This window comes from Bombus impatiens, unplaced genomic scaffold (assembly GCF_000188095.3).
Source record: "Bombus impatiens unplaced genomic scaffold, BIMP_2.2 scf_0761, whole genome shotgun sequence".
Lineage (NCBI taxonomy): Eukaryota > Metazoa > Arthropoda > Insecta > Hymenoptera > Apidae > Bombus > Bombus impatiens.
The window spans coordinates 75,080-99,808 of record NT_177180.1 but is presented as its reverse complement, the minus strand read 5'-3'; the positions used below and the strand labels follow the sequence as shown (position 1 = coordinate 99,808).

The 24,729-nt window shown below is 33.5% G+C and overlaps 4 protein-coding genes across 12 annotated transcripts in view; 2 read left to right on the top strand and 2 right to left on the bottom strand.

The window, feature by feature from the left end:
- The window catches only part of LOC100742159 (SPARC-related modular calcium-binding protein 2), a 44,380-nt gene extending 38,668 nt beyond the window's left edge, over positions 1–5,712 (top strand). The window contains exons 8-13 of one of the 3 annotated variants that reach the window (XM_024370393.2): positions 1,300–1,350; positions 2,839–2,919; positions 4,148–4,381; positions 4,469–4,641; positions 4,753–4,918; positions 5,028–5,712. In XM_024370393.2, coding sequence (XP_024226161.1) covers positions 1,300–1,350; positions 2,839–2,919; positions 4,148–4,381; positions 4,469–4,641; positions 4,753–4,918; positions 5,028–5,116 — 794 coding nt within the window. In that variant the 3' untranslated portion in view covers positions 5,117–5,712. Of the gene's footprint in view, positions 1–1,269; positions 1,351–2,838; positions 2,920–4,147; positions 4,382–4,468; positions 4,642–4,752; positions 4,919–5,027 lie in introns of all 3 variants that reach the window. The other 2 variants (XM_024370391.2, XM_024370395.2) reach the window with 2 other exon arrangements.
- Positions 5,713–5,770: 58 nt separating this feature from the next.
- On the bottom strand, positions 5,771–8,587 carry LOC100741830 (cyclin-dependent kinase 9). 4 transcript variants are annotated; one of them, XR_004462465.1, is made up of 9 exons: positions 8,381–8,587; positions 8,199–8,283; positions 7,544–7,634; positions 7,305–7,471; positions 6,974–7,215; positions 6,750–6,897; positions 6,403–6,673; positions 6,197–6,300; positions 5,771–6,046 (listed from the first exon to the last, which is right to left on the bottom strand). XR_004462465.1 is itself a non-coding variant. In XM_033323033.1 (8 exons), exons 1-8 carry the CDS (start codon positions 8,485–8,487, stop codon positions 6,293–6,295), a joined length of 1,119 nt encoding a protein of 372 aa, XP_033178924.1. In that variant the 5' UTR covers positions 8,488–8,587; the 3' UTR covers positions 5,771–6,292. The 4 variants fall into 4 exon arrangements, 2 of the variants coding, with proteins under 2 accessions (XP_033178924.1, XP_033178923.1); XR_004462464.1 differs by having other exon boundaries at positions 6,197–6,673; XM_033323033.1 differs by having other exon boundaries at positions 5,771–6,300.
- Positions 8,588–8,610: 23 nt separating this feature from the next.
- On the top strand, positions 8,611–18,711 carry LOC100741636. Of its 4 annotated transcripts, none has more exons than XM_024370388.1 (10): positions 8,611–8,861; positions 9,952–10,176; positions 10,648–10,845; positions 11,583–11,708; positions 11,902–15,644; positions 15,731–16,143; positions 16,221–16,412; positions 16,496–17,032; positions 17,112–17,375; positions 17,500–18,711. In XM_024370388.1, the coding sequence occupies exons 2-10, from the start codon at positions 9,983–9,985 to the stop codon at positions 18,571–18,573; spliced, it is 6,741 nt and encodes a 2,246-aa protein (XP_024226156.1). In that variant the 5' UTR covers positions 8,611–8,861; positions 9,952–9,982; the 3' UTR covers positions 18,574–18,711. The 4 variants fall into 4 exon arrangements, with proteins under 4 accessions (XP_024226156.1, XP_003492555.1, XP_012245700.1 ...); XM_003492507.2 differs by having other exon boundaries at positions 15,728–16,143; XM_012390276.3 differs by lacking the exon at positions 8,611–8,861 and adding an exon at positions 8,886–9,113 and having other exon boundaries at positions 15,728–16,143.
- An 860-nt stretch (positions 18,712–19,571) lies between these two features.
- Positions 19,572–21,115, bottom strand: LOC100741950 (UPF0428 protein CXorf56 homolog). Its single transcript, XM_003492510.4, has 4 exons — positions 20,753–21,115; positions 20,506–20,662; positions 20,121–20,349; positions 19,572–19,796 (listed from the first exon to the last, which is right to left on the bottom strand). Exons 1-4 carry the CDS (start codon positions 20,871–20,873, stop codon positions 19,650–19,652), a joined length of 654 nt encoding a protein of 217 aa, XP_003492558.1. The 5' UTR covers positions 20,874–21,115; the 3' UTR covers positions 19,572–19,649.
- Positions 21,116–24,729: the final 3,614 nt, after the last annotated feature.

Genomic DNA, 24,729 nt, shown 5'->3' with positions numbered 1-24,729 from the left:
TACCTCTGTCGCTAACGAACAGTCTCAACCATTTTCTCCGAATGCGTATTCCTATGGTTAAACCCTTAGAGTGCTGAATACTCGCGACCCATGCGGTCCGTACGGACGGAGCGTGGCCAGCGCTGACGATCGCTGTGGACGGAGTACTTTTTCGCTAGATTGAACTCTATCGATTGACTATTCAAAGTGCAAATCGCGATATGTTATAGTAATTCTTTTACACGAGATTAAACGATTCAAGAGCGTTGTTTTTTAGTATTAATTATTTGTTATAAACATTGAAATTTACGGTAAACTAGAATTTTGGCAATAAACTAGAAAACGATAAACTAGAAAACTAAATTTAGTAAATATAACAGGAGTTAATAATTCGGTTGTGCGTGAGAAATTTCAAAACAATTATCCATATCTGTATTCGACGACAATTATCCGCGTTCGTATCGCGTGTCGCTCCTTCTCTTATTTTTCGCACAAACGACACATTTTCTTCTTGACAATTGTGTGATGCCGGCACGATTAGGGCATTTCGATGGAAAATGCCTATCGATTAAACGAAATGGTAAATCCTCGGACTTTCTCTTTCCTCCTCCTCCTATCATGCTTCTACGTTGGAAATATTTTCGTAAAACGTCTCTTATCGACGCTAAATGAAATTCGCTAAATCTTTGTCTCGAAGCGGTAGATTTTTGATACAAAATATATGCATTATATACGAGGAATGCATTTATATTTATCTCGCACAAACGTAATAGTATTACTTCTGCGTAGGTGTTGGGAAAAATTGGCAAACGCGTATATGCGTCCTTAGTCCACACCGATAGCTTTCGCCAGACGCATGTATGCGTCCATAGCACTCTAAGGGTTAACGTGTACATCGCATGGTCTTCACTGACCAAGTCAGCGCATGAAGTTGATCCGAATCCTTCTGACAAACTTACCTACCGGTGAACAAACTAAACAGGATCTTCCACCATTTAGAAAGAACAAAATTACACTCGTATATGTAGAGTTCTGTTACACGTAAGAACGCTGGAAATTGTTTGGGGTACGTGCTAAAGTGAGAGAGAGAGACAGAGAGAGAGAGAAAGAGAGAAAGAAAGAGAGAAAGAAGGGAGTCCTGCCTGAGAATTCTTAGTGACCAATCCTACTATTCGATGTTCGCCACCGCTCGCTGCTCTGCTAGCAAAACCTGCGATGCGCGAATGACAAAAAAACATTGTACATATAGGTAAGGCCGGTCGGCTGAGTGACATCATTGTTATCATTTAGTACGTTTGTTCTTGTCGCTGAACCCCGCAGACGAGCGCCCCGAGGTCCCTGAGGCCCAGAGGACCCGGGTCATGGACCAAGGTGAGTCCTAGTTCTGCACATCAAACACACCACTGTCACGTCATTTTTACGTTATTTCTTCCTCTCAAATCTATCGCTTATCGTCATTATCCATTCGTTTGTCACGGGGATCCTTGTGAATTCTTTTACCACGTTAACACGGTACTCGTTAGAAACATACGCGTGTAAAGCTTGGGAAATTTTCTCATCGAACATCTCATCGATTTAACGTATTTCTTTCGTTCGTTTCGAGATACTTTTTCTACTTTTCTCTCTTTATCGTTATCTCTATGTTTCATTCTCTTAACGTACTAATTAATAACGAACACCTGATTTTGAATATACGATACAGACGTTCTTGGCTAACTTGATTAAAAAGTTGTTTTTGCTTTGAGAAAGTTGCCCAAGATATACATGGAGTGAAAGAGATTTACGAGAGAAAAACGTCGTAACCTAATTTGTTTTTATAAGTTTTTCAACGATCGCTTTGCAACGTGAGATATCGCCAAATAATCGTCCGTCTATTCAGAGGCCTCGATTGCTCTATAAACTGTGAACGCGATAATGGAAAACATCGAATCGCAAAGATATTCCTATCCGACGATATTTTCTCTAATAAATAGAAATGTACAAAGCGAGAAATATTGTTACAAAGTATCATTCTGTTAATATAGAGACGTGGAAAAATCCGCAGGAATCCCCGTAGCAGGCTTACTCCAAAAACTGTTCTTTTCATTTCTCATATTCTCTATATAGCTAAAAACATGTATATTTATATTTCAGAAGAAAATATCGATTTCCTTCGTGACAAACGACTTCGATTTATTCATACAGTTTCAGGGAACGATAAACTCGTTTAAAACGATTCTATTCTATAAGTACGTTCGAATCTATCTAATTAATAATAAAAAAAAAGAAATAATCTTTCTGTAATTATTTTCTTAAAATCGTGCGTCACCACCCATTCGTTCATCTAAATCGATAGGATCTTGTAAAGAATTTTTGTAAAGATTTGAGAACGGAAAGAGGCAGCCAACATATACCGAACTTACAATTCGCATTTATTCTAATATCATGCATGTGCTGTATAAAAGAAAAGAGAATGGAAGAAAAGGAAAACGTGTATGCGTCTGTGTGTGAATCTTATTGTTTGTTGGGTGGTGACGGTCTTTCAGAAATTATTCTAAAGAGCAAACGTGCTACGTCGTGATAATCAACGAATGTAAATACGAGTCTCTTTTTCTAAATTATCCGCTGCATTAACAAATCCTGCGAAACGATCGCAGATTGTACACAGAGATATAAAATTTTCAGTGTACAACGATATAGAAATAAACGACATGTCATAGTTAAAGGAAAAGAAAAAGAAACGCTATCCTTGTATATAACAATTAACATTAATCTCGCGATTTCGGTGAATGGGCCGATTATTACCATTACTTTGTTGATTCAGTGGAAAGAACAAAGATTCGACGAGGATACATACTACATATTTTCCGTTTTTCACAGTATTGAAAGGCAATCCTGCTCCGGCGCATTCTCGACCAACGTTCAAAGATGATCCAACCGATACGAAAGAGGATAGCGACGGTGAGATCTTTGTACAATTTTGAAATTTTCTGATCTAATCTTTTCAATTTCTTGATTTAAACAATCGTAATTATATCTTAAGTAACTCATAATAGTTTCTACAACTTTAAGAATCATATTATAGGATTTTCTATTTATTTAGAAATATTAGAAATTAGGCTTTCCAATGATTTCTATATAACAAGTTTATTGATAGATAGATTTGCAATGGATTAAACAGGAAACGATGGTTGTTTAACGCGGAACTAAATACAGTAACGTGCTACAACTAAGACGACTAAATGGGTAATTCACAACTCACAACTCATAGCTTGTTGCGAATTATCGACTAAAGAGCGACCGGTCAGGTCGATACCGCGAACCTTGAATGAATTTAACGCTCAAAGTGGAGCAGATTTGATAGATCGAGTGTTAGTGTAATTTGGCACTTCGTTTGTACTTGTTGTATACGAGCAAAATTTGATGTTCTGAACACGACGGTTGTAAGATCTTGTTGATACTCCCTATCAGTCATTGAGTCTTATCTGTCCATCGTGTCTTCCCGACCGAGGGTTATCCCTGGGATTTTCCCTAATCTCTGAGTCGTCAGGTTTACAGCTCGGGGAGGACAGATAATTCGGAGTTTTCCAATGAATGGAGAGATGCTGTCCGAGCCATAAACGGAAGGCCATTCAAAATCCCGAACGTAGCTTACAACTCATAACAACTCGGCAACTCAGTTCTCGATTCCTCATAACTCGACTCTCAACTCACGACTCATACTTCGTCTCTTCACCACTCGATTCCCCTCCCAGGTAACGACTCCCAGGTAACGACTATCCGTTAATTCGTCCTTCTCCCTTAGGAGTCCCTTTGTCCTTTCTCATAGCCACAACACGTACATGTTCCTCAATTGTCTTCGGTCATGATTACCTAGACCTTTTTTCCGCATAACTATTCGACTGAAGGACCGACGACTCATTGATGGACCGCTCGGCCCATTGAAGTTTCCAGACTCTTTTGGCCTAACGATACCTTAGGCTTTCTCGCAATATCGTTTATGGTTCACATGATATTTCTTAGGCCATTGATCCACGATACTGCAACATTAATAATAAGTTAAAATAGCTCTTATTAAGTGTAAAATGTTCATTGTCTTGCGTTATTTTATTTTTAATTATTACAAATACAAACCTATGTATTTTGAAGGAAGTATGAAATTGATAAAATACCGATATGTAATTTACAGCAAACGATTGTTTAACGGACAGACGATCCGTATTAGAAGACGAGAGGCAACATTCTCAAGAGAAATTTTATGTACCTGAATGTACACCTGACGGAAGGTATCATCGAGTGCAGTGTTATTCTGGTTATTGTTGGTGCGTGTACCAGGATACTGGCAAACCGATACCCGGGACATCTTCCAAAGACCGTACTCCAAATTGTAATCCAGTACCTATTCCTAGCAGACCTATGAAAGGTAACTGAATCACGTTATTCTGCCTTGTTTTACTTATTTATTCCCATAAAAATACGTCTGATCAAATATTTTTAATTTCGGCATTAGGTTGTCCTGAACAAAAGAAACAATTGTTTCTACGAGATTTAATGGACTTAATGCAGAAAAAGATGAAGGCCTCCGGTACAGATTCGGATGAAACGACAGCTAAGTGGCAAGCTTCGAAAGAGGAGCAAATAGCAACTTGGCATTTTGTCATGCTTGATAAAAACAAAAATAAGGTAAGGACAGAAGATGTTTTTGAATGAATGAAATTCTTAAATATTTATGTTAACTTACACTGGTCAGTTTGATAAAACCAGGTGCTCTATTTGTCATATTTCTTCTCTTAGGTTCTAGAGAGGAAAGAATGGAAAAGTTTCCGCACGATGGTAGCGAATAACAGGCAGCTTCAAAGATGCGGAAAAAGGCTTCCTAGATACTGTGATATCAACAACGATAGAAAAATCAGCATGACAGAATGGTTCAGTTGTCTAAATGCTCAACGACCTACGACACGTAATTATGATCATTACAAATACGTATATTTGATTCGCTTGGGAATGCATAATTTTGCAACAATCAGAGTTGTTCTTCTCTTAAATTCGTGAATATTAAATTATTTCAGCTGAAAGTACGGAAAAATCATCAACGAGTAAACCCAAGAGAATGGGCCCAAATCCGTTGGATCAATTTCTTAAAAACGACGATGATTAGAAGTATATGTGATATGAATGTGTGTTCGTCATTTCATCCATATGTTGCAGTGATCATTCGTCTAGCATGTGGATCTCAACGACGGAACTTTCAAAAGAAAGCCAATTACTGTGTTAAAAAAATTTTATTTGTATTTTTATATCCGGTGATAAATATCACTCATATCATTTTATTTTTAATATGGATCATATTTCTGTACCTCACAGATATTGATAATTCGATAGTGTAGTTTAGCATAATGATGATATATATAGCTGTAAGAATAAAAAGTAACAAAGTATTACGGGCATACAGTCGTGTACATATTTAAAAAAATTTTTTCTTGTTTAAGTGCTATGTACTGCTTTCTCATGACAAAGATAGATGCAGACACGTAAAATTGAATGTACAATTGCCGAATGTGTTATTAAACTCGCTAAATGTCTCGCTCTTTGTTCCATGAGTACTACAAACAATTGTTTAATTTAGGTTTAATTAAATTTAATTCGTACATCTTTTAAGATTTCTACCATAATTATGAACTGTATGACACTATCGATTCATAAATCATTGTAAAGTTAAAAATTGTTTGCTGAAATAAATTTTGTTTTAACAAGATATACTTCAAAAGTAGCAATTAATAGTTATTTTTAGTCCAAGAAATACTTTTAGTAAATCTATAATTTACTGGCAGTAATTACTACCTTGTGTTGTTTCGTATTGTATTTACGTGAAATTTAAATAAGTATATTAAAAGATTCCAATATATAATAACATTTGAATTCCTTAGTTGTCAAAAGAATTAAGTCTTACTCCACTTGTCAATTATGGACCTCGTTTGTAAAATTAAAATAAGGAATATATATAAAATTTCGTCTTTTCCTTCATAAATATCAAGGATCGATTAAAATATAATACATAAATAATTGAACAGAAGGAAAGCTGTCAGTTCTGAAAATATAAGGCTTAAATCAGAAGACTGTTTCCATTTGTACAAAATTTATATACATGTATATATATGTATATATGTATATATAAATATATATATAAGTATACATATACATATATATGTGTGTGTGTATAAATATAAGAAAATCTTACATCTTATCCCAATAGTTTGCATAAATTAAAGTCCCAATATTAACTTAAAATCTTATAATTATCGATGAAGTTCAAAGTCAGATATCATGTGGTTTATCAAAATTCTGAAAGATGAGAAAATATGAACGATAAAGAGCAGTCTATGCTTATATAAACAAAATATATATCCTAGAATACACGGTCTTGGTAACCACTATCAGCCATACTAGAACTAGGTTTTGCTGGCCCTCCAGGTACTTGATGATGAGGATGACGTATGTGACCAGGACGTCTTGGTGGGGCTAGGTACTCGAACATGCTCTGCGTATGTTGCGCTAACATTTTGCTGAGATCACAAGGCATCGGATCGGTCCAGAAAAAGTCATGATTCAACGCAGAATCGGAATCGAATCTTTTAGACGGATCAAGAATTAAAAGTCTATCTAACAAGTCACAGGCATAAGGATCCTTTAAATATGGTTTTAATCTGTCCTTAACCTGTGCAGAAATGTTCATTTTGAATACATTGTTTATAGATGTTACATATTTTACTGAAAATGAAAGTAGTAATTACCTTCCGTTTTTGGCCTTTGGGTAAGTCCATTTTGTTAAATAATTCTAAATTCTCTACTCCAGGCCATACTTCTGTTGTAATAGAACCACACAATTGTGAAATTAATATGAGCTGTTGTTGCTCTGTATTCCCCTGCATTATAGGTGATCTACGAAATTAAATAACGTAAAAGGATGCCAACAGACTAATAAATATTAGTAGAAGTATCGTTTAAAAATGCGAACCTGGTCCACATTTCAGCCATAATGCACCCTGCACCCCATAAGTCTACAGGGGGACCGTAGTTTCTATCACCAAGCAAAAGTTCGGGTGGTCTATACCAAAGAGTAACAACTCTGTTTGTATAACGGTTTGGCTGACCATTTTTATTTGCACTAAATGCACGAGCTAAACCAAAGTCGGCTAATTTCAATATACCATTTTTGGTGATCAAAACATTTGCAGCCTTCATATCTCTATGTAAAATCTATTAAAAGGTTGTAAAAATTAATATATAGTTGTTACTTACAATATAGAATCTTTTTTTCATTAATTATACAATTTAAATATGCTTACCTTATTGCTATGAATATAATAAAGACCATTTAACAACTGTTGCATAACTTTTTTAATTTCTCCTAAACTAAATTTGACATTTACATTTGACAATAATCCAGCTAAGTCATGTTCGCAAAAGTCAAATACAAGATAGAACGTAGAACGATAACGATTATATTGAGTTGCTAAAACAAAAATTTTCACAGAGTTATTTAGTTATATATTATCCATATTACACAATAATATCAAATATCTACCTCTTGTCCTACATATTTCTATTAAATTCACTACATTTTCATGTTTCAATAACTGCAATATCCTTATCTCTCTTAAAGCAGTTATAGGGAACTGTAAACAAAAAAAAATGATTAATGTTATGTTATTATACTTATGCAAAAAGGATTGAAACGACGTCTTAGGTTGTTTATTTGCGCATCTTTCGTTAATTTTCATATAAGGTATATACTACATATTTTAATTTAACCCATTAAGGACCAATATTGGGATAATGTAATGTGTCATTAGAAACTTTTTTCAATCTATTTTTACTATCAATTTTTAATTTTTAACGTTAGTGTTTAATGTATCTATAAAAGGAAATTTCAAAGATTCACTTAATATACTTTTTTGTCATTATTTCTTCTACTTCTTTGTCATGTAGATTGTAGAAATATTATAAAATTTACAGAAATTGAAGTATTTATAACATTATGATGAGTTATACTGCTTGGTCATTAGTGTTAATAAAATTCCTTATAGAAAATGAAATAAAATTATAATAAAATATTGTTTTTATACTATAATAATAAAACATTGTTCTGTATAATATTTAATATACTTGTGTAAATAGACGAAATGAAAAAAAAAATGGAAATATACGTTAAACGATCAAATATTTGAATGTATACATACCCCTTCCTTTTCATTGTCCATCAACACCTTTTTCATAGCTACGAATTTTTTACTACAATTCTTATCCCTAGCCTTGAACACCTCCCTATAGAACGGTCATGAAAATAATAACATGAAAAATAATTTTTCACTCGTATACGATTATAACCCAAAGGCGAGTGAAAATTTTCTATCAATCTTACCCGAAGGTGCCCTGGCCAATTTTCGCAACTTTTTCATATTTCGAGGATTCGTCGCAATGGGGGAAATCAAATTCTTCGATGTATTTCTCTTTTTCTTTCGTGTTCATCTTCGATATTCGTGTAGTAAATATGTAGAACTTGGGCAACAGAATAACATCGTAGCGAAGAACGCGATTAACCACAAAATATTTGACAGAATATTGGTATATCTGACATCAAAATAAAAAAATTAATCTCGATCCGCGCGCCACCTGGCGGAACCAGACGGCAGATAGCCTCACGCTTTCGTAGTAAGAACGGTCGTCGCATATTTATGCCTTTTGAACAACAAACAATCGAACGTTTGTTAGTATCGCATCGTTGATCTCCGCCGAATTTCGCAGCGGACGCGTTGGACAAAATGCGCGAGAAGATTACGACTCGTAATATCGCGTAATCATGATATATCCTGACCGGTGTTCGAGAACCGAAATAATGCGAGGTACGTACATATGTATGTACGAAGTACGATCAATAAATTATTGAGAAAGTCTTGTCTAGAATACATATTTGATATAATGCTTCAAGCTTAAAAGACACTTAATTTAAAACATTTTCATATATTTCGAATTTTCTTTAAATACATATGCTGCATACGAAAGTACTTGCTAACCAAGTGTATCTTACTCTTAATATCTAAAAGTAAGCCGTGCTTAGGGTACATACGAAGATGCGCTAAATGACAGTTAACAAGGTGTGTTCGATCAATGTTTTACAAAAATTTAAAACATATCATTTCTCAATGACTCGTTTTCTATTGTATCTTATCAATTGTTATATGTGTTCTCATTAATCAATCGATTATGCGGTATTCCACCTCCTAACGTAATTTTTTTCAGTTGAATGTTTGGATTCCTACTTTTGAACTGTACTAGGATTACACGTTTATTTTTGGCTTTCACATTTTAATTTTATTTCAGGTACTAGATTCGCGTTTCAAATGTTTAGCGAAATATTTCATTCACCAATCCATATGCGATTACATATTAAATTTAAGGTTAAACAGAATTAACTATGAGATACATGTTTTACTAAATGTTATACACACAGTTTTAAAGATATTTCCGACAGAAAATTATATAATAATTTATTATCGAATACGCAATAGATTTTAAAGTATCATATACAGCATATGTAACGTGATAGAACCAGTATTTAAATATTGAAGATACCGTAAAAGGATTAGTAATTGCTATGCAAGAAGTATCCATTGTATTGACCTTGAAATTGTTGTGTACTTTGTCAGCAATACATACATTAAGGGAAGAGTATTTAATGTCCTTTTTGTCTGCAGACTTCTTTTATCCTGTTTACTTTAAATTTTATTACTTGAAAAAATACCAAATATCATAACAAAAATTACACAGAAACAATAAATTTTTGTACACAGAAAACATGATCTATAAAAATATTAAATATGATATATTATTGTAATATTTTTTTCTTACATATAACTACTACTTCAAATAATGTTTATATTTATTTTGCCTCTTTGTTTGACCTTTTTTACATTAAACATTAATGGATTAAAGGTGAACAAGTATGAAAGATTAAACATGTCCCATGGCTGGAGGCAGGGGCAACAACAGTCAAAGTGGAAATTTAGACAGAATACATCAATGGCTATGTTGCCATCAACTTTATGCTTCTGTCAAGCCTGAACCTCCTTCCAGTGAAACATTTAAAAAACATCAACGTATAGAAAAGAGCCGAATTGTTGCAAAAAGTCTTAATGATCTGCAAGATAATATTTTGAGGTAAATGAATAGTTTCCTATCTAACTCACAGATTATTATTATTAAGTCAAAAAATAATTTAACGGATAATTAACTTAAAATAATGCTAATATTATTTGTTAATGTTTTCGTATAATACATGAGATAACAAATATAAATATCTTCATAAAAGCCCTTGCATGATATAATTGAGCAGTTTCAGTGAATTACTTTGTGCTATATACTTTAATTTGTGTAATTGATATGTATAATATCGAGTATTGGAACAACTAGTAAATTGTACAAAATTATGGAACATTTGAAAATTCTAATTTAGAAATTACTTTTAGCAAGCTTTATTTTATTATATCATATTTGTTGCATCTGTATAAAAATTGTCTGTATAATTTATTATTGAATTGTAACCAATGAGAATGTATTTGTATAAAGCAATTTATGTGTACAAAATATAAGCTCATAAGTACATAAACTGAATAGAGTGTTTTATTGTAGCATATTTACGGACTCTTTGTATTGTGATCTTAACATAGTACATGGACATAATATAATACGAACAAACCAATGTATTGTTAAAACAAGAGCTCCACACTTTTACAAGGTTCTCAAGCCTTATTTTGTATACATTAACAATCATATTGATTGCATCATTGATAAACTGGAAATTTTTCATCATATAGAAGGCTTTGTGAGGTACTGCCATATCTCTAATCACTTATATAGAAGCAGTATCTATGAGAACTATATATTTATTATTTACATATTGCAGGCTATACCTACAATATGGACTCTTGTTTAATTCAGGAACATTTGTAAAAATTTGTAAAAATTACATTCATTAAGATTTTTAAATATGTGAAATAATTTAGATATTATTTTTATATCACTCAAAAAAATGCAAGTTTTCCTGAATTAACATTTTCGAAGTTCCATGTATTCTTTTATATAAATTACAAAATGTTTATTTGCATGCATTTTGTATAAATTATGTATTAAAAATATTTCTTTAATAAAATATCATATATTGTTTCAACCATCAAGAAATTGTGTTTTATATATATTGTTATCTAGATGTAATCTCGTAATATTGCAATTGAATAGAAGTTCCCTTTAATCAATGATTTAAAAAGTTATAAATAATCATTATTAATAATGCTATAAAATTTGTACAATAAGTTATTCTCTTTATTTTCTTGTGTTTTTATTTCTACACACATCTAGTGTCTTTAAATATTACTCTACCTGTACAATAAAATATACATTACACTATTTAATGGTATATGTTATGACAACCAGCATGTAACACTTAATTTCCCACTTTCGAAATAAATGTCATAGAATGCACACGATAGAACAATGTATATTAGATATGTCTTTCTCTCTTTCCATGTGTATTGTATATTTGTTAATACTGCTTTATAAATTTTCAGGCTTTTATACAGCAATTCAAACTTTTCGAAAGAAGAACGATTATTGGTAGAACATATTTTGCGTACTTATACCTCAGATCTTGTGAATGCACCGTCTGATAATAAAGTTTTAGACATCAACAAAAGGTTACCATTTATAATTATAGTATTTTAAAGTTTTAATGTTATATATATATATATGTATTTTTCATTTTAATATAAACTAGATGCTACTACTTTTAATAATTATATTTGAATAATGATAAAAGCATATATATATATATTTATTTATTTATTATATATGTAATTATATTTATAAATAATTATCTTTATGTCAAAGATATGTGGATTGCACAACACCAGACTGTCATTCAAAAAGCATTGAAAGTATAAGAAATGTAAGAGAATATGCTACTGTGGATATAAGTCCCACTGTATCCGACATGGCTGATTCTGGATTAGAAACAGGTTCTGTAAGTCCACACGAAAATACTACGTCTGAAAATTCGAGTACTGATTTTGAGGAACTACAAGTCACAGAATATGCTTCTGGGAATGATGATTTGGATAAGATACGCGCCAATAGACGCGTGCACAACAAAGATCAAAAAGTAGTTTCAAAAAATGAACGCTATAATCTGACTAACAATTATAACAGCCATATAAAAAATCTGGTAGAATCAGGATTAATGGAATGTGGTTCAAATGATAATAGTGCAACAAGTTGTTCTTTTGATGCAGAACAACCACAATTAGATTCGTCCAGTTCATCTACAGATAATGCTCAAAAGGCGAAGTCAAATACAGACGAAATTTTTCAATATGAAAACCAAGTACTTAGCGATCCATTTTACGAGTCAGACTGTGGAAGTGATGAAAATGAATCATTTGAATTTATTAATGTTGGTAATGCGTCTTCTCCAAATACCAATGTAGAACAGAGTTGCGTGAAGGAAGAACCTACGGAAAAATCGGAAGACGAGAAAATGTGTCATTCCAGTTATTCACAAGCTGAAAATGTTCCATCAGAAAATGCAAATCACGAAGTATCACACGATACACGCAATCAAAAAAGTTCCTGTAATACAAGTAATTATTACTTTATTGATGCATCAACCCTCAATGATGAAATAGAAGTTCCAACTTCCAATGTAGTAAAAACTAAATACAATGAAAAATCACATCCATATGTTTCTTATTCTTCTAAATATATTGCAAGTACATCTAATGATCTCGCCGATGAGCAATATTACAAGTTCACACCTCTTAAGACAACTAATTTGCAAACTGGACACGAACGGATAGCAGAGTTTGAAAAAGAGTTGAAACTTACAGAATATCTGGAACCACTTACGGACACGCGAAGAATAAGAAGAACTGATTCTGTGTCAGAAGACAAAATTAACGTTGAAACAAACAAAGAATCTTTAGCCGTAGAAATTAAGGAGGCGGATAGTGGTGAAAGCGCGCATCCTTCTCCTTGTCCTGACAATAATAAAAATATAAATAACGATCGACACGTCGTAACACGAATAAGTAACGATAACGATAACGCAAGTGCGATAATAGTGGCTAAAAAAGAAACAATCGAAGAAACGAACGATAAGCAAACGACAAATAAAACGGATGATACACGACGACCTTCGCTTATTAGGAGGAATACGTTTGAGCTGGACTCGAACGACGAAAAGCTTTCAGTGCTACGGCAGGAATATGAACGACGACAAGGTAATCTCGTATTCCAGAATGCTATTCCTCAATATTCAGGACATCGTGTTGATGGCGATTCATGTTTTAATCCACCGGACGAACCTTCAATTCCGATAAGCAACGTATTAAATAAGTTTCCAATTGATGTTCAAATTCCAACTAGTAGTCAGTATCATACAATACCATATCTTCCACGAGATAATGGAAAATATGAAAGTAATCAGACACCATCAGAAAATAATAATTCTTTGCAAAGTAAAACTAACATAATTTATCCGGTAACCAAAAGTGCTAGTGATGAAGTAGTTATGGATTATCATGCAGAACTGGATAATGATTCAAGCAATTGTAGTAGCAGTTTACCTGTTACATTAAGTTGCATTCTAGAAAAAGATAGCAGAACAGATACGATAAAAAAGACTAAGTGTGACGAAACTATGCCTATTATTTCCGGTGGAGTTAGCACTTCGGACTATTCTAAGCCTACTGATAGCCCCACTGTGCGCCGAAAAACAGAATCGACACCGATCGTTTCTGGTGGCTCTGTTATTATGAACGAACCCGAGGTGAAAATGAGACCTACGAGAATGTCTTCGTCTATGACTGCATGGGTGGTTGATATGAGTGACTGTAACAAAAATGAATCCAAACTACCGAATAATTCTCATGCAGGAATGTCTCAAAGTTTTTCAAATTCAGAATGCATAAAGAAACCGGTAAGGAAGACAAGTGGTCATGAAAAGCATGGCAGCTTAGGATTTTTCGTTAATTTGAAAGATATGGATCGCAAACCTATTTTGCAGCAGCAAAGTTATTCAACAGATAAGAAAGAACAGAATGGATGCAGTAAATCTTATTGTGAATTTTACGTTGATATATCTGGTACAAGTAATGCACCAAAAAATAAGAAAATAGAAGTAGAAGAACCTACTGTCAAACCTGAAAAGTTTAATGAAAGCGGCGACAAGAAAAACATTTTTTCTATGTTCATTGATTTAAGCGATCCACCAAAGAACAAAGAGAATATTGTACCACCTTCACATAGGAGAAGCTTTTCCGCATTCTCTGACAAACAGATAGAAACAAAGTTGGATGATACTAATTCTAGCGAAAATAGTATCACGACGAGAGAAGATCAATCATCGAGTGAACAAAAATGTGTCAGAGAAAAAGCGAAACCGAGCGTCTTCATGTATATAGAATCTGATTCTCCGGTGGTAAGAAGGAGAACTTTGTCGTCATCACGGCCGGCGTTTAAACGACATTCCTGGAATGTTGATAAAACGCAAGGCGTTAACAACAATGGGCATGTTGCGAAAGAATTAATGTTTAGGAAAGAACACAAACGCGCACACAGTCTGTCCGTAGATCGGGGAGACTTAAAGAAGTTACGAGCAAAGCCTAGTTCTTCGAGTCACTCTTTAAGTGACACAGCAAAACAAGAATCTGTTACCCAGAAAAATTCTAAACTTCTTCAAGAAGGTAATAACGGTCCAAGTAATATGGACACATCTTCAGAAGATGTTTTTGAGTTTGATGCGAGAGACACACCTCCGAACTCTCACGTTGAAGTGATCAACGAAGAACTTCGTGTCAGTGTGAAAGAACACGAGTACACGGAATTAAAAACAGAAAGAGTCACGGAAAATCTTAATGCTACCGATGCTAAGACATACGAGGATGAATATTCGGAAACATCGGCGTGGGAGAAAACATGTACAGAGAGTACTGAGGGACAAACACGCAAAAGTGAAACATTTGATATTAGTAGCGGTAGTGGTCCATCCCCTGATAGTGACAATCATGACTATGAATTATCAGAACTATTGAACGGAGAAGTGCCAAACATAAATCGACCACAAGTAGTTCCTGCTGTAGGTAGTAAAATATCAGAAACGCATAAGTCTTTAAATGAAACTATCAAAAAGATTGAAAGCGAATTGAAAAATTCAGATTATGTAAAGCCAGAGACAGAATATGATAATCATAATATAACATCAAAAAAAAATGAAAGGACTACAGCACACAGTACGAAAACAACAACTTCCAACTTCGTTCGATTGTCTGATTTGGATAAAACACCCGTGGTTTCTCATTCTACGGACATGTTGACTGTAAAAGAAGATAAAAGTACCTATCGTATGTGCAACAGTATTCCAGAAACTTCATGGATCGAAAGTAAATTAGTAATGTCTAGAACTAACGGATCCGTTAGACCACTTCCTAGAAAATTTACTTCAATCATGAGTACTTCCCTTCCATCTAAACAGAAATCTCCGCTTGAGGACTTAACAGGGGAGTATGATGGAGAAGGAATTATATCAGAATCTGATCTGAGCAGCATGCAGAGTAGCATGGGTCGTTCTGGTGCTGGTGTGTAATTTATTATATTAGAACATAGGTGCAATCAAAGTGATTACGAACTGTTAAAGTATTAATTGTTATTTCATTTTTAGAAGGAAGTACAGAAGAAACTGAAACATCTAGTTTGGCAGGAAGTAGACCATACAATAGATTGGGAGAAGATTTATTAAGAATGTTCTTAGAAGAAATAAATCCAGATGTTACAATTGACGTAGCTGGACGTCGTATAAGAGCTCACAAATGTATATTGAGTTCCCGATGTCAATATTTTGCGGCGATCCTTAGTGGTGGGTGGATCGAAAATGCAGGAAATGTTATTTCTCTGCAAGGATATTCTTACGATGCGGTACATTTTGCATTGTGTCACATATACAGCGGAGAAAGCAACATACCAGATTCCATAAGTATTGTTGAATTAGCTACGTTAGCTGATATGTTATGCTTGGAAGGTCTTAAAGAAATTATTGGATATACGCTTAAAGTTAAATATTGCCATCTATTTCATAAGGTAAGCTCATGAGGTCTGCTTTCATAACAAAATTCCCGACTAGCAATTGTTTGTTGATCATTCATATTAATTTACAGCCTTGTCAAATATGTGCTGTTGGTGTATTGGAATGTATGCCTCTGGCAGCAGCTTATGGCCTCGACGAAGTGTATCGAAAATCTCTTCGTTGGGTTACGAGACATTTCGTACGAATATGGCCATGTAAAGCATTTGCGACGCTTCCGAAAGAACTTATGGCAAAATGTTATCATCAACATATTGTACATATGGTATGTATTATATCAATTATTTGACATGTAATTTATCCTGAAATCTAAATAATTGTCTTTTCTGTATTTATTGTAAATAACAGTCCACGGATAACGTGCTTCAAACTATGATGGATTGTGATAAGCTACTCGCAACTTTGCCAAATGTTCGTTGGGCTGAACCAGTGTTTAGAATGGTTTCAAACTTGCTGGAAACTTCAGTGAAGTTTCTGTCGGATAATTTCTCAGGAGTTCTGGGCAACGAAAACTTCCAATCTCTTGGTCGAGAGTTAACATGGAATATCAGTCGACTGGAGGATAATTTCTTAGCAGCTGCCGAACGTTTACCTCCTGAACAAGCATGTAAAAGTTATTCAAAATTGAATAAAATGTTAACTTCAGCACAACAAGATGAGGTTCAAGACAAAATTAAGTGGGGACCTTTGTTTGTTGATTTTTTGAAAAAAATTCAAAGTCGAGTAGAGAAATGCTTGGTTAGAGATGCGGCGCGAGCCGCTAGAACTACTACGTGGTTAAAGATGGACTTGGAGCTTCGACGCAGAATTCAAGAATTAGCTTGTCTTGTAATTTTACCTCACGAAACATCAAAACGTCAGTCAAGGCACTCTAACTTTATAAAAGTACATAATACAAATTATAATTAAACGCTTTTTACTGTTGAAATAGTTTTCTTTTTTTTTAATGTATTTATTCTTACAGGAAACTAGGCCAGCATCGAGCCGCTCAACTATTACTAACAGAAGCTTGGATTTGAAGCGCGTGAAGATGGCTATATCTGAACATAATCATAAAACTCTAAAACAAATGGCAGTAGCTCAACAACAGCAACAACAACAACAACAACCGAAGAAAGTTTTTAATAAACCAAAAAGCGATCCATTGGAACGTAAAATGCAAAATGATAAACAAGCCACTACAGATACAACAAATAGTAGGCCAAAATCATGGCCTAACAAATTAGAGGTAATTTTCTATCACTTGAATACTACCACGGTAAAGAATTCATTTCAAACATAATTTTATAAACAGATTAAGAAAATTGTAAAAATGTCATGTTTTTCGAAATCATTCATACATTAACTTTTAGGTAAAATCGAGATATTTGGAACCTCGGAACAAATCAGTCCCAAAAGAAACTACGCAACCAGTACATCAAGAAAAGGTCATGGTACAGCAACGACGAAAAATAATGATTTCATCTTCAGATTCATCTCGCACATCTAGTCCGGCAATGAAACGGGCTACCGACAAAAAACCATTAGCTAAGATAAAGTTACCTATAAAGAAAGATGTAAAAGCACTTTCTTCTGATAGTTTAACAGAGTCGAATGCCAGCAGAACTAATACGAAAAACGATTCGATCAGTAAAAGTTGCGGTATTACGCGTCCAGAATCTCCGTCTTTTAAACAAAAAAATACGGAGATAGGCTTATCTGTAGATTCTTTAGCAGAATCGAAGAACAAGCCAACAGTTGTAAAGAAGAAGGCTACTAAAATGGACACTTCGATGTCCACGGATAGTCTTATGACTGAAATAACAACAACGCCCAAATCAAACACATCAAATAAACTTTCACCGACTTTAGGGAAAACAATAAATAAAGCACAATCTTATGATAAAACAGCGAAGAAGAGCTCACCACCGATGCAGCAAAAAAATCTGCTTACAGCGACAAGAAGACCACGAAGATCATTAGAGAGTTCGACCGCAGCTAGTAGAAGCCGGGCAGCTGCTATTAGTGCTTATCATTTGCGAAGAAATCTTCTAGACGCTGCAAAAACTCCAGATATTCCAAGTAAGTCATTAAATAACGTATCGTGTAAAACGGTAACTATGCGATCGATTACACAATCGACAGTTAATCATCCTAATATAATGAGAGAGAAAAAGGAAGGAGTGACGACTCAACAAAGCTCCGAGAGCCCTAGCAAAAGATCTTCCCCTAAATCATGTGGCACTAGTAAGATAAATAAGCCTATGGTCACTAATAAAAGGACAACTACTACAAAGACCTCTTCTGATGAGAAAGTTAAAAATAAGTGCCATAATGGGGAAGTTCCAAAACAACCAACCGTAGGTTCTAGATCGGGAACGTTTTTAAAAGATGAGCCCACGATTCTTAAGAAGGCAGATATTAAATCTTCTCAAATTAACACTTAAATTTATGAATTGGTTGCTATGTAAGTTTTTATACGTACATAGCGCCCATAGTTTAATGATTATACATATAAAACTATCGTCTTTAATCGCAAACGTGATAACTCCAACCGCGAAATCGTATTATGTGTAAAAAAAAAATAGAGTTATATATAATTTTAATTTAAAGCAAGTTGCAGTTGACATTAATTATCAAAGGAAATATATTTAAAATGCATTTATTAGGTATATAGAAAAGTGCTATGATTTTGTTGTAATGTTGAAGGTAACTGTAAAATGAAATATGGCACTAGGAATATGCAAGTTAAAAATTATTATATTTCGTTTTTTCAATTATCTTGATCTCTGACAGTGTGGAAATTTGAGTTTTAGAGAATTTTCAGTGTCTTTCAAATTCAATTAAAATATTACGCAACTAGAGAATATTGGTAATCAATATCACTTTCAATCATAAATGCAGCTAGCTTAAATGTCCCACCCGATTTTCAACCAATGTACGCATTAATATGTCATAGTATTACACACTGCATATTCATAGAATGTAGATGTATCATGGCCAGTTATACAATATATTTAGATAGACCTTTCTTTCTTCCACATTAAAGAGCCATATGATCCAAAATTGTTTTGTAGAATTATTTACTAATTTGACTAGTTGCAGTATATATGTAAAGTAATTCTTTCTTACCATTTAATGTTGCCATCGTACCAACTAATTCTTATTGTAAGTAGAACTCCGTTTACCCTCCAACGATCCTTATTAATGAATTATATGTAGTTATTGTATTTATTTATTAAATTTATATCTCTATTTTGCAATGTACATTTCTATGCAATATTTATATCTAGTCATTTATATATTTTAAATATTTACTTTTATGTAATGTTAATAAATAACTCGATATAATGTTAAAGAATCGTTTAATTCTTTAAATCATTATTTCTTATAAAATTTGGTATAATAGTAAAAATAATAGACATTAAAATTTTTATACAATCTCTCCCACATTCTACTCTGACTTTTTAAATACACATTTACATTTAACTCTAAATATACATAACAATAATATAAATAGGTTTTACACGTCTAACAATGTTCCTCGTGGTCTCGTTCTTTTCGGGTCTGCTTCAGGGGGTGGCATAGCTTTTCGTTTATTCATTCCTTTCCTTTCTAATTGTTTTTCTATTATTCGTGCATTATTAGCATATGAATCAGCAACTTCTCTCTGCAAATATAAAATATATGTTTTGATTATAAACTGCTTTTTACGAAAGAAGAGTACAAATTTATATGTAGAATTTTTAATAAATTTTTTATCTCTGAATATTAGATTTATAGCGTAGCATTGTGTATTTTCCTTCTGCGCAATATTAGAATCTAACATAATCATTCCTTATAGCATTTCATAATTTCTTCCAATTTATTTAGTGAAAATTTAGAAACTTTTTTACCCAAATAGCAATTTTTTACAAATAACGATAGTCTTTTTCTAGCAGAACAATTTATACGTAAAGACTAAGAATATATAATAAGAAAATCTGTAACTTACTGCCTCAATTTCATCTTCTTCTTCGTCAATTGTAGAAACGGTAACAGAACTGAATTTTCCCATATTCTTTGTGTGTTTTGTTACCATTATTTTCTTGGGTTTTTCAATGGCTACCTGATTATATATATCCGTCATTGGACCTTCACCAGAACTTTTGATTACTGCACCTTTTACAATAAATACAACATTTGTTGCTTGGTCATGTTTATAATAGAGAAAAAGACCACATCTGTAAAGATACATACATATATTAAAATTAACATCGTAATTTATAAAAATAACATAATGTAAATATCAGTGATTTAATTTTCAAAATTGTTCCCAAGTTTTTGATAAAAAGAAATAATGAAAAATATGTTTGAAAGTAAAACGAACTATGCCATACTTTTTACATTTTTGTCGATATTGTTTTTCAATCCCTTCAGAACGTTTTAAATATACAATTTCATCTTGCTCGCAAGTCATCTTGTGAGCATGTTTACTTCCATCGATAACTCGTGCACCATCTCTTTTCCTCAAAGGCAATTTTTCTATTGCACAATCTGCAAAAATATGTAAAAATATCTATTATGTACTTTTACTTATGATTTCTAACAAAATAAAGAATAATATATTTAATAAGCAAAGTGAACCTAAAATCAATGTCATCTGTCCACATAAGCAATAATAAATATGTAACGGTTTCTCTTCGCTATATTCTTCTTGATCTTTTGTATCGGAACATATTATACTTCTTGAAACTACTTTCGGCATTTTCACTTGAAATTATATGTTCGACTTATAGGTTAACAGCATTTCATATTGACAATTTCTATCTAAACTCTTGTTAATGTTTGGATCACTTTCAAACTTTCAACATTATCGATAGAATATATGTATGTAGAACGTAATTACATTCAATTGTAATTAAGTGCAACAGGCAATGTATTTATTATTTACACCGACCTCGAAAAGCAACACGATCAGTTAAGTTACCAAAACAACGCTATAATTTCATTTTATTCGAAATCTTAAGATGGTGCTAGCTATGCGCGAGACTAGTGACATCTGACGGCGAAAATCGTGTACCACACAGGATGAGCTAAGAGGATTTTCCAGTGCCTCCACTCCTGTGATCGAGAATTTCACTCCACACTCCGTATTCGGTCGCGATCGCAGTACGGTGTTCGACGCGCAGTCGAAGGAGGCCAGTCAAAGCGAGCGTAAGATGCCAATGTAGACAGTGAATCGCGCGACGTTCGTCAAGTAAAACGAGTATGTATAATGTGAATATATAGTGAGAAATCGGCGTGATATGGTGAACGATCAAGCTGCAATCGAAATCTTCAATTAGCAGTACGCGCGCGGTAATGTGATCAAAGAGCAGAGAAAGAAAAGGCTACGAAGGAAAAAAGTGCAGTGACTCTAGATTTGATTGGCGGTGCACGCAGAGAGCGGCCCTTCGTATACATACATATGTAAGTATATACACACGCCCGTATACACAAAAGCCTCATACGACAACTCTTTCTCGTCATCTCTCTCTCCTCTTTCTCTCTTTCTCTCTGCATTCCTGCAGTAGCTTGCACGTACTTGCACTTTTTTCCCCTCATTTTACATGAGATTTATGACCGCGCCCCCTTCGCAACTTGTTAGAAATAGATAGCTGCTTTGTATACGCACCGGCTCCCATTGGTGGATTTCGATTTCTTTCTTGTATCTCGCAATCGAATTTACAGAGAGAAGATTAAACTGATTCGTAGCAGAGAATGTAAGCGAGAGAGAAAGAAGAGAGGATATCGCGATACACACGGTATTATGTATTAATATGTAAATGCTTTGCGAGCCAGTGAATTTTTATGAATCGACTTTCGTGATTTGCGAAATATTCGATTGGTACGAGTGGTAAATTTCGCTGAATCGAACGCCGCTTTCTTTGTTTACCTTGTAACGCCACTCGACGCAGAACCTAAAAGTACACGTAATGCGTTATCAATGATACAATTTGAGATCTTTTTGTGATATAAGAATAGATTCTCGTAGGAGACTCTGTAGAATGAAATTAGCTACGATAGGATAGATATCTTAGATTATGACAAATATCGAATCGCGTTGGAAATCTTGTAATCGCTTATCTGTCAGCTGACGACAAGTCAGCCATGTCGTAGTTACTGGCAATCATTTCTGTATGTATCTGTCATGGAAGTTTTGAATCTTTTCCTTCGTTATTTTCTCGCAACATCGGATATCAGACAGCAAGGACGAATTTCGCGTTTTGGAGTGAAATCGTGAGTAAAGCTTGTTCCATCTCGATATGTCAATTTAATTATTTTTTATGATACTCTATGATAACTTTACGTGTTAGATGTGAAATAAAATTTTGTTTATAGTAATTGTTATACGACAATTAGTGATACGAATTAAAGTGACGTAAAGTTAAATATAATTATACGAATAGATCGTAGAAAATTATTTAGCAATAACTATACAGTGTGTTAACATAACGTTAACACATTTCTATAGTTTTGAGTTAGTGTAACATAGCTATATAGTTGACGCAAGTTATATACGAACATTTATATATAGTTATAATTAGTATATGTTAACTATATATATATATATGTTATATCAACTTAAAATCATATATTCTATTCTACAATAACTTTATTATAGATATAGTTATACATGTATCATAGTGCTTATATGCATGTAGTATATTATTATATATATTTATCCTCAAATATGGACACGTAATAACACTAATGCTTTTATTAGATAATTTCTATCGATTTGTAATAGTTTAACGGAAAGAAATAATCGTCAAATTCGATTCAATCTTACGTAATGATCTTTATTCGTAACTGAAAAAATGGCTTCTGTGTCAAACACAGAATTCATTTAGAATTTATAATGAATTCATTTCCAAGCTAATAATTCAATTCGTGCAATATTCGAGACTTTACATAAACAGCATGAAATATGCTTGATTTTCATGAAAATACAGTTAAGAGCGAAGCTGTATTTATTTTTGCATGTAATACAAAGTGCATTCACACGTCTTGCGCACAATGATCAAGACACTCGATCTATCGGTATTGACTGTCTTCGAAGGACAGCGACCAGAGTGAAAGAACTTCTGCTTAGCTAAACTAGCCTAACTGAACAGACCTCGGTTTTATCTTTCATCCCACAGCAGCGTACTGTTTGCCGTATCTTGTAAAACTGCAATTGTACAATTGCAATTGTTTGCTAATAATTCCATGTAGCATTACGCAATTTTCCATTTTCGTCGTGGCTGACATTTTCAGTTACTCTTTCTATATAAAAGTTTTTATTATATATCGTATAGCGATGAATCATAACTTTCTTCTTTTCGAACAAACATTTTTTTATTTCAAATAGTTTCACTGTAAGGGCGCAGAGGATTAGCTGGTCGACCATATTACAATGAGTTTTAGAGTACAATAGGCAAACACATATTCTTCAGTAGGTAAATAGAAATATATTTTTGCTCGTATTTCTTCAAGAAGCTTGATACTTCGGATTTAAGCCTAAGTTCTCTTTAAATTTTAAAATATTTTAGACATTTGTTAAGTCTAGCCTGCGGTTGTAGACGTAAAACAAATCTAAATATTTATCATACTTATGAATGTCCCTGCTACGTTGTACAATCTTACAAATCTTTGCTACGTTTACCAATAAAAATAAAAGGAAGGAAATTCGTAGACGAAATCGTATTTTGTTCATCGATCCACACGGTTTATACAACGCAAAGTCACAAAAATGTTGTCTCTAATGTTTAATCAAGCAAATTATTTCAAGAATTCCTAAACCTAAGAATTCTTTTCGTCGTCTTCCATCCAATGGAACATTAAAAGTTTATCTTTCTAACGTTAAAAAAATATCGCAAGCTTGTTCAAACGTTTGGCAACAAGACGAAGCAAATGTTATTAATAATCATTGTTATTTACTTCTCGTTCCAATTCTGACTCTATGCTCTTAAAATAGAATATTCTCGATATTCTTAATCCTTTTGGATTTTTAGTATTCTCTGTCGTTAGAAAATTCCTCGAGTTCGAGAAAAATACGAAAGAAGAATCGTGATATCTAGTTACGCTAAAAACCTTACACCGAAAATTGTTTTATTTATTCGATTTATTTATTATTGTTTAGTCCGTGCCTTTCGACTTTGGACGAACTTTCGGTTTTACATCTCTTCTTATACGTCTACCTCCCCTCTTTTCCACTCTGTTCTATTGCACTCCCTTGCTTATTCTACCTCTGAAAACTAAGCATTATCAACTATAAATTATCAACTAATGACTAGAAACTATTGCAACTTTGGTCTCTAGCCTGCTTGTTGTGGTTTTCCCTTCTTTTCTCTATCGTTGCTTTCAGTTCTGCTAGACCTTCTCCAGTCTCGTTTAGCGTTTTTCCTATGTCTTTTGGTCCTCCCGTTATTTCACATGAAAATTGTCTCGAAGCACTAAAATTCGTTTTGCTATTCGAAACGAAAGATTAAAAGGATACAGTCTCTCGGTATTCTTCCCGTTCTTTTCGTTTATCGAGACACGAAAACAGGATTGAAATATCAAAATTGGAAGAACGTGCTGGATCAAAGCAGACCTTA

Bases quoted from the DNA above. Each gene is read 5' to 3' on its own strand.
- LOC100741830 (XM_033323032.1), bottom strand. From the start codon at position 8,487: ATGAACACGAAAGAAAAAGAGAAATACATCGAAGAATTTGATTTCCCC. The intron at 8,284-8,380 runs GTAAGATTGATA...ACCGTTCTATAG, and splicing joins ATTGGCCAGGGCACCTTCGG to GGAGGTGTTCAAGGCTAGGG. The intron at 7,216-7,304 runs GTAAGCATATTT...ACCTTTTAATAG, and splicing joins ATTATATTCATAGCAATAAG to ATTTTACATAGAGATATGAA.
- LOC100741636 (XM_003492507.2), top strand. From the start codon at position 9,983: ATGGCTGGAGGCAGGGGCAACAACAGTCAAAGTGGAAATTTAGACAGA. The intron at 10,846-11,582 runs GTACTGCCATAT...ATAAATTTTCAG, and splicing joins CATATAGAAGGCTTTGTGAG to GCTTTTATACAGCAATTCAA. The intron at 15,645-15,727 runs GTGTGTAATTTA...TTTCATTTTTAG, and splicing joins CATGGGTCGTTCTGGTGCTG to AAGGAAGTACAGAAGAAACT.
- LOC100741950 (XM_003492510.4), bottom strand. From the start codon at position 20,873: ATGCCGAAAGTAGTTTCAAGAAGTATAATATGTTCCGATACAAAAGAT. The intron at 20,350-20,505 runs GTATGGCATAGT...GTATCTTTACAG, and splicing joins TATCGACAAAAATGTAAAAA to ATGTGGTCTTTTTCTCTATT. The intron at 19,797-20,120 runs GTAAGTTACAGA...TTATATTTGCAG, and splicing joins AAGAAGATGAAATTGAGGCA to AGAGAAGTTGCTGATTCATA.